Source organism: Zosterops lateralis (genome assembly GCF_965231275.1).
Source record: "Zosterops lateralis genome assembly, chromosome: 6".
NCBI lineage: Eukaryota > Metazoa > Chordata > Aves > Passeriformes > Zosteropidae > Zosterops > Zosterops lateralis.
The window spans coordinates 26317089-26332146 of NC_139761.1; the positions used below are offsets into that span (position 1 = coordinate 26317089).

A 15058-nucleotide genomic window follows, 5' to 3' on the forward strand; every position below is an offset into this window, starting at 1 on the left:
CTGGTATGAAATTAGTCATTGATCTAATAGCATAGTTGCAAATATAGCAATTGAATGCCTGGCAGCCTTCTGCATTGCTAGAACACTGAGAATCTTTAGATTTGCTTAAGCCACATTACAGATATCTACTCCTTCATTAAAATCTTTAATTCTTAATGGTTTCAGACACTATATTTTAATTTCAAAGGTAATTGTGATATTCAATCTGGCTGCCTGCCTCTTTTTGTCAAGAACATTTTTATTTCTAATTTTTCTGTTGCCTGTTACACTACATATGTTGTACTGAAATGCCAGCATTTTCAGTCAGTCTTTATCTGCCCTGCTTCATGGGTTCTTTCAATTTACATCTATGTGTGTGTTCTGCTGTTTCTGTTCTGGCACTTCTCTGGATAGTTCTCCCACTGTTTGGAGGCATATTTTAGATTGGTTTTACCCTAATGTCTTCCCACTGAATGGGAACTGTGTATTTCACAAGTGATCCTGGCAAAGAGATACAATTAAGAAATGTTTCATGTCTACAGTTACACATGGTTGCTCTAGTTCCTGGCATCTTACCATATCCTATTTTTTTGTTTCTGGTTTTGGTTAAGAAAACTTTTTATAGCTTTTAATTTACTTTTCATTATTTGTATCCCTCTGACCTGTTCATCTTAGAGGTTAAATATTATATATTCTTGCTGAAAAACCAAAATAGTTTCAATGAATCTCTTTAGGCAGCAATAAAATGGGATCAGATGACTGTCCACTTCTCACCTCTGATGGTGTTTATTTGATCTTTCAACACATGAAAACAAGCTAAGAGATCTTAGGAATTATTGTTCTTCCACCTATATAGTAGACACAGTAGAATGTGTCTGCATGAAGGCCATCAAAAAATAAGGATGTAATACATATATCTCAACACATGTTCAGCTTTAGAAAGTTACCGCCTAAAAAATTCTGTATCTGTAGTAGCCTATTTTTGAGAAAAATCAATGGGTAAAGCAGAGATAATCAAGCTCCAGTGCAATGTCAGTCAAAATCTGGATGTACCACAAATGAGTTTCAAACTGGAGTATTGCATAAACATTACACAGTGGTACAAAAAGTACCCTCTTTTTGTGATATCAGAATGAGTGAGTGGTAAACTGAGAGAGTCTAATCTTCACAGCCTCTTTATCCAATCAGTGGAGAAAGAGGGAAGAGAGAAAAAGGTTCTCCTGAAAATATTTTAGAGTACTTAACAAGCTTCTGCTCTGAACTACCCCTCAGAGAAACCTCCTCATGATAGGGGCTGGTCTACTTCATTTCCATAGTAGTTAAACTACTCTTCACAGATGACTCCATGTCCCAGTGTATTACTGGGGAAACTACAACCTCCCCATAGTTTTCCCTGCAGCTTGTGATACAGCTGGCACATGTCCTTCACATCTGTAATAGCACCTGTCATTCCAAAACAACAGGATGTGAAAGGCACTAGAGATCTTTCCCCACAAATGCATCTCCTCATAGAGCCAACATTTACAGTTTCATGATCACTGGGATTCTATAGCAACCATGTTATCTGCAAAACAACACCACCCACAAGAAGTTAAGAACCACAAGTATTTCACACTGGCGGCAGAAGATGGCTGCAGCCTGCCCTAAGACTCCACTGGACCTGATGCAGCCACAACTGCAAAAATTATGAATCAAATTACAGTGATCACTTATTTTACCTTGTTAGAAGGAGAATTGGTGCAAAATGCTGTAGCTATTTTTAGTACACTCTATTAAAAGTGTATATGCGCAAAGTAAAAATATCACCCAACCTTAAGTATGTAAAAAGGTTACAAATATATACACATAAATAATTTATCTTTATATTTTACATATTTTCAATATATAAATACAGTCTATAATATATATTTATAGAAATAAAAATACAATACATATACAAATAAAAATTCAGGAGATTATAAACTGGTACACTTCACTGCAACTTATTTTTTATCATTTAGACATAAATTCATTGAATATATTGCCTCTGAAAGTTTATGGAGATTTAGTGAATTTGGGCTTCATATAGAAAACCTGCCAAAAAGCTATTCTGTGGTCATTTGTTTTTTGTTTATTTTTATGAAAGAAATATCACAGTATTGATTATTTTTGAGATATACTCATGAGGAGTAATTTGGAAAAAAAATAGTAGTTCCTGTATTATGTTTATGAAGCAAAACATCATGGATAAACCATGTAGTTCCAATGAGTTTAAAAAAAATAATACTTTCTCCTGGACTATGAGGGGTAAAAATAGGGAAGTGCATTAAAAATTGTCAACTAACTTGAGGAATAGAGTAATAATACTATTTCCACCTATATTTGCTAGTGATTTTTTTATCTTCATTGCTTTAAATCAGGTGAATATACTAAGCTGCTAAAAAAGCCCCAGTACCATGTCCACCCACAAAAATCAAAAATCAAATTGTCATTGTGTTACTAACATTCCCCATTTTATCTTATTGCTGGAGTGACCAGTGGAAGGCAGCCTTAAGGTCTCCCTACTTAGGACCTTATCTCACTATTTTATAGCAGCAAGGGCACAAACACAGAGCATGTGGAGTTGACTAAGATGCTTGACGTGATGACTGTAAATTGTCCACGTTTTGCAGCTGTAGTAAGGAATGGTGATGACAGTTATGTGGTACACATTTACTTTTGTTTGAAGTTGAACGCCTCTTTCATTCTAGACACACTGCTTTCATTTCCAAAAAGCTGTGGTGGCTTTTGCTACAATCTCAGTAAATGCAGCATGGCTACAATGTGAAGTTCATCATCAACATGATGCTGGGAAGAAGTGGGAGAAACCCACTTACTCTTGAGAAACGTATGAAGCCACTTCTTGCAGAAATGCAAGGAGTCTGCTCTGTAGAAATTACAACACTGTCTTTAAAAGTGCATGTTTACATTTCAAATATATTGTGGAAGCAACCAAGGAAATGTAAAAATATTTTTTACATTCTTTTTGTATTCAATTTCTAGATGTTTTAATTCTGTAGATATGGCAATCAGCATTTTCCTATTGTAATTATATATGACATTAAAACTTAACATTTCTCTGCTTTAAGTAAGAAGTTTTTCAAGAATATTTTTGTTTTCTGTTTTGTAAAATGCAAAATTTGCCAGAATTAGCAAGGAATTTAATCCTATAACACTAACATATGAATCACTGAAGAATGAACTAGTTTTTGTAGGATGGGTCACAAAAGAGTTTTTACCCTGTTCTCCAGTGCAAATGAAGTGAAAATACTTGTGCAGAAAAATGTAACCAATTTCATCACCCCTCATAGTAAGAGTGGGAAACTTTTCTGTGTCAGGTCCTGAACTTATTTAGTTCACACTGTAATATCAGTCAGACTTGTACTGCTATTTGGCATATCAGGCATTTTTGAGACCTCTTGTACAAAATATGATTTTCCTACCTAGTGGAGAAAGTCATGGAGGTTCTTAATCTGTTGGGGGTAAAAAATCCAGCCTAGCATATGAAAATTACTGAACTTCATGAAGAACAGTAACTGAAGCCAGTTTTGTGCAAAGTCATTTTACGATACATGACAGTTAAAAAAATACTACAGTGTAAAAACAGAAGATTAACTTCAACTGAAGCATGTATCAATCCATGTACATAGACATAAGTACTGACATACTATTATCTAGGTAATAGAATAAACATGCTATTGTTAATGAGTATCTCTATGGACATTATTCAGCAGAATAATCTTTCTCTCCTTTTTTATTTTAACATGTACTTTGTCAGACAAAATAAAAGCTTTCACTTTGGGACATAATTTTCTAATAGGATAAAAGTAATATTTCATAAAGGTGGTGATTTTTGCAAGGTAGCCTAAAAGTTGATTAGCAAACTATAATGACTATTCTGATTGCAATTAAAAAGCCCTTCCAAATGGGTCAACACACCTAAGTGCTATCTGCAGTCATTTAGATTTTAACATCATGGTTATTACTTATTATCAGGCTGCACAATGAGATATTGATTACTTTTAACCTTTAGAGCTCAGAATTCAGGAAAAGTCAAGGTACTAGCACAGCCTACCTTTCCTGTCTAGTAAACTTATGGCCTTTAGTGGAATTCTAATGATTCCTATTGGCAAGGCAAAACTGAAATTAGTTTATTTTTTTGGCTCATGCAGAAATGATGACATGCCTAAAAATACTGCATTCATAGCAGATTTGTAGTTACTCTCTACAAGGGGCTCAATTCTGAAGTGTGTTGAGAGCTTTCTCTAAACTGACAACCATCATTTTCTTCTGACTAAAACTGATTGTTTTAGCAACTCCATGCAGGCACTGATGGGTTACCAGACAGACAGAAAGCATACTGGACTGTGCAGAATATGCAGCTTAGAAGCAAAAATCTTCACATTTTCTAGTTTATAACCAATCCCCTAAGCATATTGTCCAAATATATCACTCTGCAAGCTGTTAATCTTTTAATAAGTTTTCTTTATATGGAAAATCTACTTGAAATAAAGACTGAACTACAATGCTGCTTCAGTAGGTACGTGGAACTTGCTTTAAATGGAACAAAGTAATCCAATTATATTAATCTGGTTTACAAGTTAAAATGATACGAAGAACATTAATTGATCCTTATAGGCTGCTGCTGCTTGAGCTGTCTCTGTTTGCGCAGCATTTGGAACCGCTTTGCACATTTGTATCCTCTAATAGCAGAGAACTCAGGCCCCCAGTTCAGGAGAATTATGGGCAAGAGAAACATATAACTGTTATGTGTTAGATTAATTTGAAGAACACTTGGCATTTTATTGCCAAGTAGTCAAATTGTTCCAAGTTGTTCCGGAAGGTTGTTATTAATAGTATGTTTTCTGAGGAAAGTTCTGTCTACTTTTGGAACTGCATTTCTGTTGCCAAGGAAACTCCTTGAAGCACAGCATTCTAGGAGCACACTGCTGCTTTTGTTTGCCAGTATCCTATTCATATCATCTAAGTAAGCACTTTACATACTTTAGCCTCCAGTTTCAAACGTTGAAGTCTTTATGTATTTATATTACCACGTTAAATATAGTTTCTGCTTCTTTTTAAACTCAGGCACTCTTGCAAGATTATTTTAACAGTTGCATTAAAAAACAGTTTTTTGTGGGGGTTTTTTCTTTTTTTTTTTTTTTCTTTTTTTTTTTTTTTTTTTCACAAGTTTGCAATAAATTAGTTTTAATTTGAATAATAGCTCCATAGGTTATAGCACTAGTCCTTAAGTGTTAATTATCTTTTCACTCTGAAATTAATGTAGTCATTTCCTACTGACTCCTCTACACCATTATTGAAGTGCTGAGGAAAACATGTCATTGAGTTCTGAGCCAGAACTGTTGTTGTGATTAATCCTGGTCACATGGCCAATCTCTGCCAAAAGGAGATCACTGAAAAAAGGTGACAAAGACAGTGATTTCCTGTCAGCAAAGAGTACGACAGGGCTGTCTAGAAGTGATGCAAATGAGGGAAACTTTCACCACGGTTTGTTTGATCCACTCCGGGCCACAGCACACTGAGCCAGCGAGAAAGGCACAATGGAGCAGCAGCACACCCAGAGGAGGAAATTAACTGCACCTTCCAAGCAGGGATAGAGCTTCCAGCAGGGAAACTAAAACTAAACCCCTCAACTTTTTTTGAAATATATCCTTAGCTTTTGATGTGCATTTTTGTGTTATTTAATACAGTGGACCACTGCCCCTTGATGAAAGAGTTCAGCAGTTAACATGTTCAAAAGCTGTACCAACTAAATGCTTTCAAAATCTTTCCACTACTACATGTGGACCTTTTTCCATCTATCATAATCATTGCTGAAGATTTACTAGTAAACGACTTATGGCTTATGCAGTTTGTATTAAAACCACCATACACTGCTCGTAATCAGAAAAAAAAAAAATTATTCGAGATTTTCAAATGCTTGGTTAATTTTGTACTGAACATATTAACAATTTTAACAATCATACTGTACTTATTTAAATAGAGTTTTAATCTAACACAATTAAGTTTTGCAATTAATCTTCAGAGGAAAATGGAAAGAATTATCATTAACTTTTCTGCTAGTATACTCACTTCTAATCTCGACAGTTCCCATAAATACTGATTTGCCTCATTTTTGAGCATTCAAGGTACAGAATTACTCAAGTTCCTATTAAAGGGCTAATTAGCAGAGTTTAAATTCTTTGGATTTGATCCTCCAGTAACAGCATATGAATACAGCTGAAGTCAATGCAAGTTCTGTGTACTTAGAGCTTATGAGATCAGGCTCACATGCAGTAGATTAAAATGAAATAAACATGATACATTTGGCATCAAACTGAGCTGTTAGAGAAGTACAAAGAAGTAGGAATCCAAAACATGGAAATGTTCCTTTTAGTTTTTTCCTAATTAATAGATAAAGCCTTAGAGGACAAATAAACTGTCATCAATTCATTCTGTTACTGCCATTTTATCAAACACTAGCTGATTTTCAAAGTCATTAGCTAGTTTAGAGCTATAAAACCGAAATAATTTTAGTCTATGTTCTCTTTTTTTAAAATCTGTGAACTGAAATCTACGAAGTCTAGAGAAAGTATATTCATATTCAGTGTTACAAAAAGATGGCTGTGCTATTACTATTATCAGGGCAAAACAAAACCCAGTTAAAGAGAGATTATAGGGTTCCTAGTAAAAACTATAAAGTTCCTGGAATGTTAGAAAAAAAATTAACCTGAGAGTTGACTTAAATGTATACTGCCTCTGAAAATATAGTACTGTGAAAATACTTCCAACCATGAAAACATATTTCATTTTCCTATCTATAATTTTAGCATTTATATATTGTGTTATGCTGCTTTAATGTATGCTTGCCCCTTCTGAATTACCTGTTTCATCATTGCTCCTTCCCATTCATAGACTCCTTCGGGGCAATGATTACCGTTGGTAATAGTGATACCACAGCAGGTTTCCTGGCAGGGGCAGCTTGCTGAGCTGGCTCTGAGCTGAAATCACCTGTCAGCTCAGCAACTGAGAAGAGAGATCTGTGGTTTTAGGAGACCCCACGAAAATGCAGAGAGTGCAATTAGCAGGTTCACATTTGAAGCCGTAATTGATAAAGAGAAACTAGAGCAAGACCTTTGTTTTCATAACACCCCACATCAGTGAGGAGCTGTGATGACAGCAGCTGCCTGGGTTTGTGTCCGTGCTCTCTGGGAAGCACAGGCTGTGCTCACACACACTCCACCATTCACGACTCTAAAGAAGCCTCCGAATAAAACGGGTATCAACACTGATTAGAAGAGAGGTTTACTAGGCTAGTTTTATAAAACTATTAATAGTCTTTTTGAGGACATGATTCGTTGTCACACAAATCTCTAAAATTAGGGATGGTAAAGATCTAGTGATTTATCTGATCTTTACGTTGCTAGTGCAGAATCGTTCCTTCAATTACAGTAGCTAATGTTATCCTTTGTCTACTGTTAAATGTCTGAAATTATCGGGCTTTCAACACTTTGTGGGGAGGAGGGGGTGGTTTTGCTGTTTTTTGTTTTATTTTTTTGGAAAGAATGATCGTTCTAAATCAATGCACTTAAGATTTTTACATTACCTGCATAATATCCCTCCTGCTTTGTGGACGCTCCTTAGTCATCTCTTATGCAAACTCCACATCTCCACTTAAAGCTTTTGTTTAGATCTTAAAAATTTGCTTGCTGCTCTTACTAGAAAGGTAAATGCAGTGAATATTCACTGCAGGAGGGCAAGGAGTCTATTTCTACCCTTCTTCAAGTTGTTTTGTAGCGTCCAAGTACCAGATAGGCTGTTTTGAGATAGGGGCTCAAATTTGGTACAGTAGCCTGTGATCTCCTAGCAAAAATTTCAGGACAAATAAGCTGCCTGTCCTTTGGAATCTGTGCTGGTTTGTCTCTGCTGCACAGGCTACAGACTCAGCTGCTCTCTGTCATACAAACTTTCTGCTTTCAGAAGTGTCATGCCTATCATGGTGTAGAATTTCATAATATTAAGAAACTATTCCCATTTTGCATATATAATATTACCCATTTTCCCACATATTATACTGCACATATTATTAAATTGTTGCCCTTTTTTACTCTCTTCATCGTATACTCTTATCCCAGCCTTACCATCTATAATTATTCTTAGGAGTTACATTTGGAAATCAGAAAGGGAAGTATACTAAATAGGATCTAAAATATTTGAACTGGTTGCTTAACCTTTATTTCTTTTCATATTGATGGATGGACTGTCACCATAAAATTTATGTTTATCAATTTATTTTTTTAGTATAGGACTAAAACTAGCAGTTAAATTAGTCATGGTACAAGCTGGCCTTATATGGACAGGCACTAACTATGAAAACACCTTATTTTAGATTCACAATAAACTCGTTACTCATTTCTGGCATTGTTTATTTTTGAGCCTGCCCAACGCCAGGTCTGTTCATGTGTGATTAAGTCTGATGAAGTACTTTCAAAGTTAGGAAAAAGACAATAGCAAAAATAAAAAATAATTGTCAAAGCAAGAAATGGAGGCCAATGAATGAAGCTCACTCCCAGCCTAAAATAGTGTGGATCTGAATTATATTTGCATTTATAAATGTATTTTAACTCACATGACAACCTCTTCTTGCTAGGTATTTAAAGTAAAATAACTAAAATAAGAAAAAATAAAATTCAAGAAGACCATCAAGAAATTAGGATGTCAAAACAAGAAAAAATTATTGTATTTAAGAAATTATCAAATCATGCAATCATAGAAGAAAGAGACTAACTTCTATTTGACCTTGAATGTACCATTTATTTGATAAGAAATAAAAAAAAAGCTAGAGGGTAGTTGTTTCTTGTCATTATAGTGTTGCTGATTCTGTGGTTAGTTATTAATTTTATTTTTTATGATTCACAATCTGCTCTTTGAAATATGCCATATGCTCAAAGCAATTCAAGGATGACAACTGTCAGAATTACTCCAATAAAAATTGCCTAAATGAGGAAGATTTATTGCAGCCTGATATTTCTGTTGAAAGTCCCTCTTTTCTTTCCCCCACCACCCCTCAGACCCATAGCTCCTCAGACACACAGTGAAGCCTGAATCAATTTTAGGATCAAGTCACACATTTTGAAGAAGTTCTTACAAGTACTATCTATCTAAAAGAAATATAAATCTTCTGGGTTAAGGCTGCTATGGCAAATAAAAGAAACCATGTGGGTCTGTCTGTAGGTATGTACACATACATATACATATACATATACATATACATATACATATACATATACATACATGTATGTACAAATTTATATATGCTAGAATTAGACTCTATAGCTTCATCCTACAAGTTCAAAATCGTGTTGCTCAAATGGCAACCAAGTGCAAAGACTTAACATGACAATGTCTACTTTACATATAACTAATAAAAATTAAATTGAAAGAGTCCTGTATCCTGGGAGCAGCAAACCAAAATCAAGGCAAATGTCTTTCTTTCCAGATGAGGTCTGAAAGGTGGATAAAAATCCAGCTGAAAGCTCCAATCAAAACACATTTTGTTAAAATTTCCTATTTCATTTTTTTTCCTTCATTTTGTTTCAGTCTATTTATTAATGCAGTTTCATTTATTTCTATTCATCTTGAAGACAAATCTTTGTCCTTCTATAGAATTACACCAAATAGAATGTGATAAAGGGAACTTTCTTGCAATTATGATGTCGGTGCAGCCTGTCAGTGCACAGGGGATGGAAATGAGGTTGGGGACAGGGAAGGGAATTCTAATAGACACCATGATACATACAATGAACGCAGCGATATCCTGTGAGAGAAAGACTTGTCAAGCTAATCAGATCTTCTATAGCTAGGTAAAGGCAGTAACGGTAGTGCTAACCTTGTAAAGATGCTGCTGCTGCTCCTCTGACATCATCAGGTCATGGCTGTCCATCACAATGGATTCCATGTCAATCAGCCAATCCCAGAGCTCCTGGTATTCTGAATCAAAGTCCAAAAGGCTGTAGATAAGGAACAAAATGTATTATGCATAAATACTGTGTAGTTGTTAAAGTCTTGTATTAGAATAATATATTCTTGAAAACTCATGATGTTCCAAGTTATATTTCTAAAGAGACATTCTGTATTTATACAGTGTGGATGAAAATGAAAACTGAAATCCAATTTAAGCCAGTGCCATGACCTAAATTCAGCAGCAGATGCCAAATCCTGACAACTCTTGGCATACTGCATTTGCTTCAAAAATTTTGAAATACAAATCCCCTATAGGTGTTTAATGGTTTTTTTACAGTGCTGGCTTTATATTGAGCAAATTTTGCAACAATCACCTTGATTTAATTCTTACAAAAATATTATTTACATCAAAAAATTACTCAATCCATTCAGCCATCCCTCTGCTGTCTATCTGCCTATCTTGGTAAATATCCTACATTTATTTTCATGGATGAGTAGCTAGCATTTCAACTTAACGCCTTAAGATAGGCTTGAGTGAATATGGTAAGCCAGTGAGAACTAAGGCCAGATACAGTATTAGACAGGTGTTCCCTACAGACATGTAAGAAACAAAGGTAAGGACAGGAAGTCAAAACAATGAATCCTTGAATAGCCAGCAATCATTAAAATTCAAAGGAGGATCACTACGGTTTTCAACAAAATAAATCATTAGAATAAGGAGCTTAAAAGGATTAATGTGATTCTCTATTGAAAGCCTAGTGAATAAGTAAAGCATAGATTCTTCTAAAACACTGTTATACAAGACAGAAAGTACATGCTGAAAAACTGCATATTCGTCAAATAGATACCTCTTGAAAAGGGATCTTCAAATTTGCAAAATTGGAACTAACAAAAGCCTTGCCAGTAGTATCAAAAAACTCCCATACTGATCAAAGAATAGTGCATAGTGCAAAGAATAGCGTATAGAGCAAACCATAGTTCCACTAAAGCTAATTTCTTGAATTATTAAGAACTTTTTTAGCAACCCCATTAAAAAAAAAAAAAAAAGCAGTGTTTTAACAGAGAAACAATAAACTAAACACGCTTTTAATGTCATTAGTATTATTGCAGTTTTGTTATTAACTAGAGTACCATGTGCGTGGTAATTTTGAAAGCTTACAGATAAAGTTGTGACAAATAGAACTGTCTTTCCTCAAGAAAGCAGGCAAGGGAGAAGAAAGCATTTGCCTTCCGTGGTATTATTTTCAATGAATTGACAACAAAGAATGTATTGTATAATGCACAAGCGCTGATTCCTGCTTCTGAAGTAACCCTCTAGTTTAATCCACTATACTTAGTATACTTTTAGTTAATAATTTATGAGGTACACTTACTTAAAGCTGCTTGCTGCCCTGAGAAGGTAAGTAGTGTTACCATAAAGAAAGAGCAAGCACAAAAGGTTAAGTTACTATTATTGAAATATAAGTTTCACTTGGAGTTCAGGGCTTTTTTCATGTTTCAGGAGGTATTTGGCTCAGATATCATTTGGAAACTGAAAGAAACTAAACTCCATTTTGAATTGTATATTTGGCAGTATTAATGAATCTTCATCCCTTCCTCAGAAAGCAGTATAACCATTCTGTTTCTTCAGTACCTACTGGTCCTTTTCTTCTCTTCCATCTTATCCAAATAATATATTTGAATAATATTATTCAAATACATAAAACTGACAGGCAGTTATTAAAACATATGTTTTGTGACACTAGACATTAGATTTCATAACCTGTAAAATGGTACAGATTCAGTTGGATTTGGATTGTTTGTACCAGTGAAAATCCTAAATTAAGATATGATGTGAAACAAAGCCTACATACAGAATGGAATGGGATGCCTTTGGAAAATGCACTAGGAAGTGGACTTGGATTTTTCTATAACAGGCAGAAGACGTGCAGGATCCAAACATCTGGTTTGTGTCTAAAGATCCACATCTTACTTACAGTCCAAATTGGTCCATTTATTTGTGTATTGAAATGAACCAATCCTTTAGAGAAACAGAAAAGCACTTTTCTTTGACTTTTATAAAACACAGATAAGCACTAGAAAACAGCTGAACATTTTGATTTCAAACTAATGTTCTAAACAGGAAATCAACCCAAAATGAAGATTGAGAGTAAAAGGATTCACTGGAAAAAGCCCAGGAAGGGATATAAGATAAAAGAGATATGTTTTTTTCCCCCCCATAGTTTACATACTGTATTTATTAATGCTTTATTTGTTTGTTTGTTGGGGGGAGGGTTGGGGTGTTTTCTTTCTTGTTTGTTTATTTGTTTCCTGAAGTAAAGTCAAGTCAATTGGGAGCATTTTAAGCAACTGTCTATGGCAGTTATTTGCCTGAGCCTGAAGATAGCTAAAAGTCAGCCTACAGAGCATCATCAGTTTATTTTTTTTACTATGATTGCAATACTTTTAATGGTTTTAGAATATAACTGATATATTTCTTTTATAAGGAGTTGTTTGGGGTTTTTTTAAATTAATGTCTTGCATCTAAATGGATGAACTAAGTGATCACTATTAAATTACTGTTTGGAAGAGGATGCAAGTTAGTAAGCCGCTAAAAAGATATTCAGAAAAATCAAGAAATTGCAGGAGGAGAGAGAGGTTAAGATTAAAATGTATCTGTCAGTATTTCTGTGGTATATTTAATATTTATTTTTATTCAGAATCTACTTTTCCTGAGCTTAGCAGATCTTTCTTTCATATCGCCACAGGCAGAACCAGGGAAAGCACGACTTCTGAAATACTGATGTGTGTTAAAGATGTAATAATCATAGAAAAGATCTAATTTTGGTTGATTATATGAATCCACTAAACACTAAAAAAGGAATAAATTAGTTCATCTGTTCATTGAAAAAGAAAAAAATCCTCCACTAAAAGTACCTAAACATTGCCAACAAAAATGCTATAATAATAATTAAAGGGCAAGTAAAAACAGCTTCCTTGATGAAGTTTCTTGGTTAATAAGCTAAAACCATTAACTATGTAATAACTAGAATTACATTAAGCAGTATATTTTGTCTTGGTAAACCAGGAATCAGATATTCAGAGTTGCATGTCTAATCCCTTGAACCCTAAACATATTTTTTAAAATGTGGACACCAATTTATTATTTTGAATGAAAATTCATGAGCACCTTTCTCATGAGAAAACCAGTTCGTCTGTGGCATTAATAAATAAAAAGGAATGTGAAGCTACTTCCATCAGCCTTTTTCCCCATGTTTAACACGCACTTCCAGTTTGCAGTATTACTTCGATGGCATAACTCACATGGCATTTAGAAGTACTGTAAACACACTGGTATACTTACCAAAAAATTCAGCCAGACAAAATGTTCCTTCAAGTTTATGGCTCAGAATTTTATGGAACTCTTTTCACATGTTTTTATTAGGGAGATATAGGAGAATCCAGAGTTATCACCTTGACAGTTTTAAAACTGACCTATGTTCTGCACATACTTGAAGCCTCCTGTAATGCATTTCTCTGAAATTCTCATCTAGGAAGGCCCAATACCATTGGTGACAGGATCTTAGGATCTGTCTTTCATATGCAATGGTGCTGTCCATATCTCCCAATAGGACCTGTATGCACTCACCTCCCCTGCTGTTGAGGGGATACAGTATTTTGCACCTGCTCTCAACTACTCTTGGGTGCCTCTTACCTCCTGGCTAGCTGGTGTTCTCCTGCAGTGGATACTCATTCTATTCTCTTCCTTTGCCATTTCGGCTGTTTTCATACTAATGCACAAAAACTTTCCCTGTTGCTGTTTTAACAAGATTACTGTTTTGCAGGAAATCTCTGCTTCTTTACACACCCACTAGAACCACAATATTCTGCAAATACTACCCTACTATGTTCTGCAAATACTACCCTATCTATTTCCTGCACAAAGTAATCTCCCAAATCTCCTTCACAAAAACAGTCACACACACATGCACATCATATTAAAAATTCTGCATTTACAATAGCTTTTGTTCTCCTGGTGGACATTCTTCTTTTTCCTAGGTCAAACAACATCTAATGGACAGATACCCTAATTTATGCAAATGGCCCCTTCTCTGTAGAGATCTTTGTCTCTAGCTAGACCATGCTACTGTGGGATTTCTGTCATCAGTTTTTATGCAGTAAGGAAATGTTGCATCAAATATATTTTTAAATAGCTGAAAGGAATTTCCATTTTTTTTAATGCAGCACCTCAGACAGGTTCAACTGAAAGTTTTCTAGCTGAATTTAGTCCCTGCTAGCTTCTACAATGGATGAATATGTAGTATTGTACTGGTCTGATTCCAGCTCTTTGACCCCTGAAGTCACTATTGAGCCTCTAAAGCCTGAGATGGCCTTAAGGGCCCAGAAAGGTGGCCACAGCACTAAAAAGGTCTGAAATACTAGCAGATTACCATTTCCAGTTCAAAGTGTATAATTACAAGTGAAAACAAGTGCATTTAAGAAATCATTTGCTTATCACATATGGTATGTAGAGTTACAAACTGGATTTCTCTGTGAAGCATAAAGCTTTACATTCCCTCCCCTCAGGAAAATCAAATGTCTGTTGATGTGTCTTACATCCTCCTCAATATTCCAATCTTTAGCCCTGCTCACATTCAGTGATGGCTGCAAAATTAGAAGCTGGTTTTGAACATGTAGCCCTCAGTGCACATTTATATACATATACACACCAATTCTGAACAAATTATTTTTATGGTTGGCAGTAGCTGCACTGGCTTGTTTGAGAATCTGACAGATTTCTGCATATGTAATCAAGATCTCAGTAATCCTACATAATTAGCCCACATCAACTTTTCTAAAACAGTTATCTTTCCGTATAATAAGAGGGGATGTTTACAAGGCTCATTTATCTTTACAGTTGGTAATTCAATAAAACTGTGTTTCGAAGACCTGAACATTGAGTTAACAACTGGAAAGGGGAGTTTTGGAGATAAAGAACTCATGAACACCTTTGTCAGTGACTTTTCTTGCATAGGAAACTGCAGGGAAAAGTTGTACTCTATTTGCCAGTTACAAGGAAACTTCTATCAGGAGAAGGGCATCCTCAAACAATGAGCAC

At 35.0% G+C, this 15058-nt stretch overlaps 1 protein-coding gene across 1 annotated transcript in view; it reads right to left on the reverse strand.

The window, feature by feature from the left end:
* AKAP6 (A-kinase anchoring protein 6) overlaps window positions 1–15058 on the reverse strand; it is a 254431-nt gene that overhangs the window by 65407 nt on the left and 173966 nt on the right. Inside the window, exon 9 of the mRNA XM_083862864.1 lies at window positions 9887–10007. Coding sequence (XP_083718990.1) covers window positions 9887–10007 — 121 coding nt within the window. The remainder of the gene's footprint in view (window positions 1–9886; window positions 10008–15058) is intronic.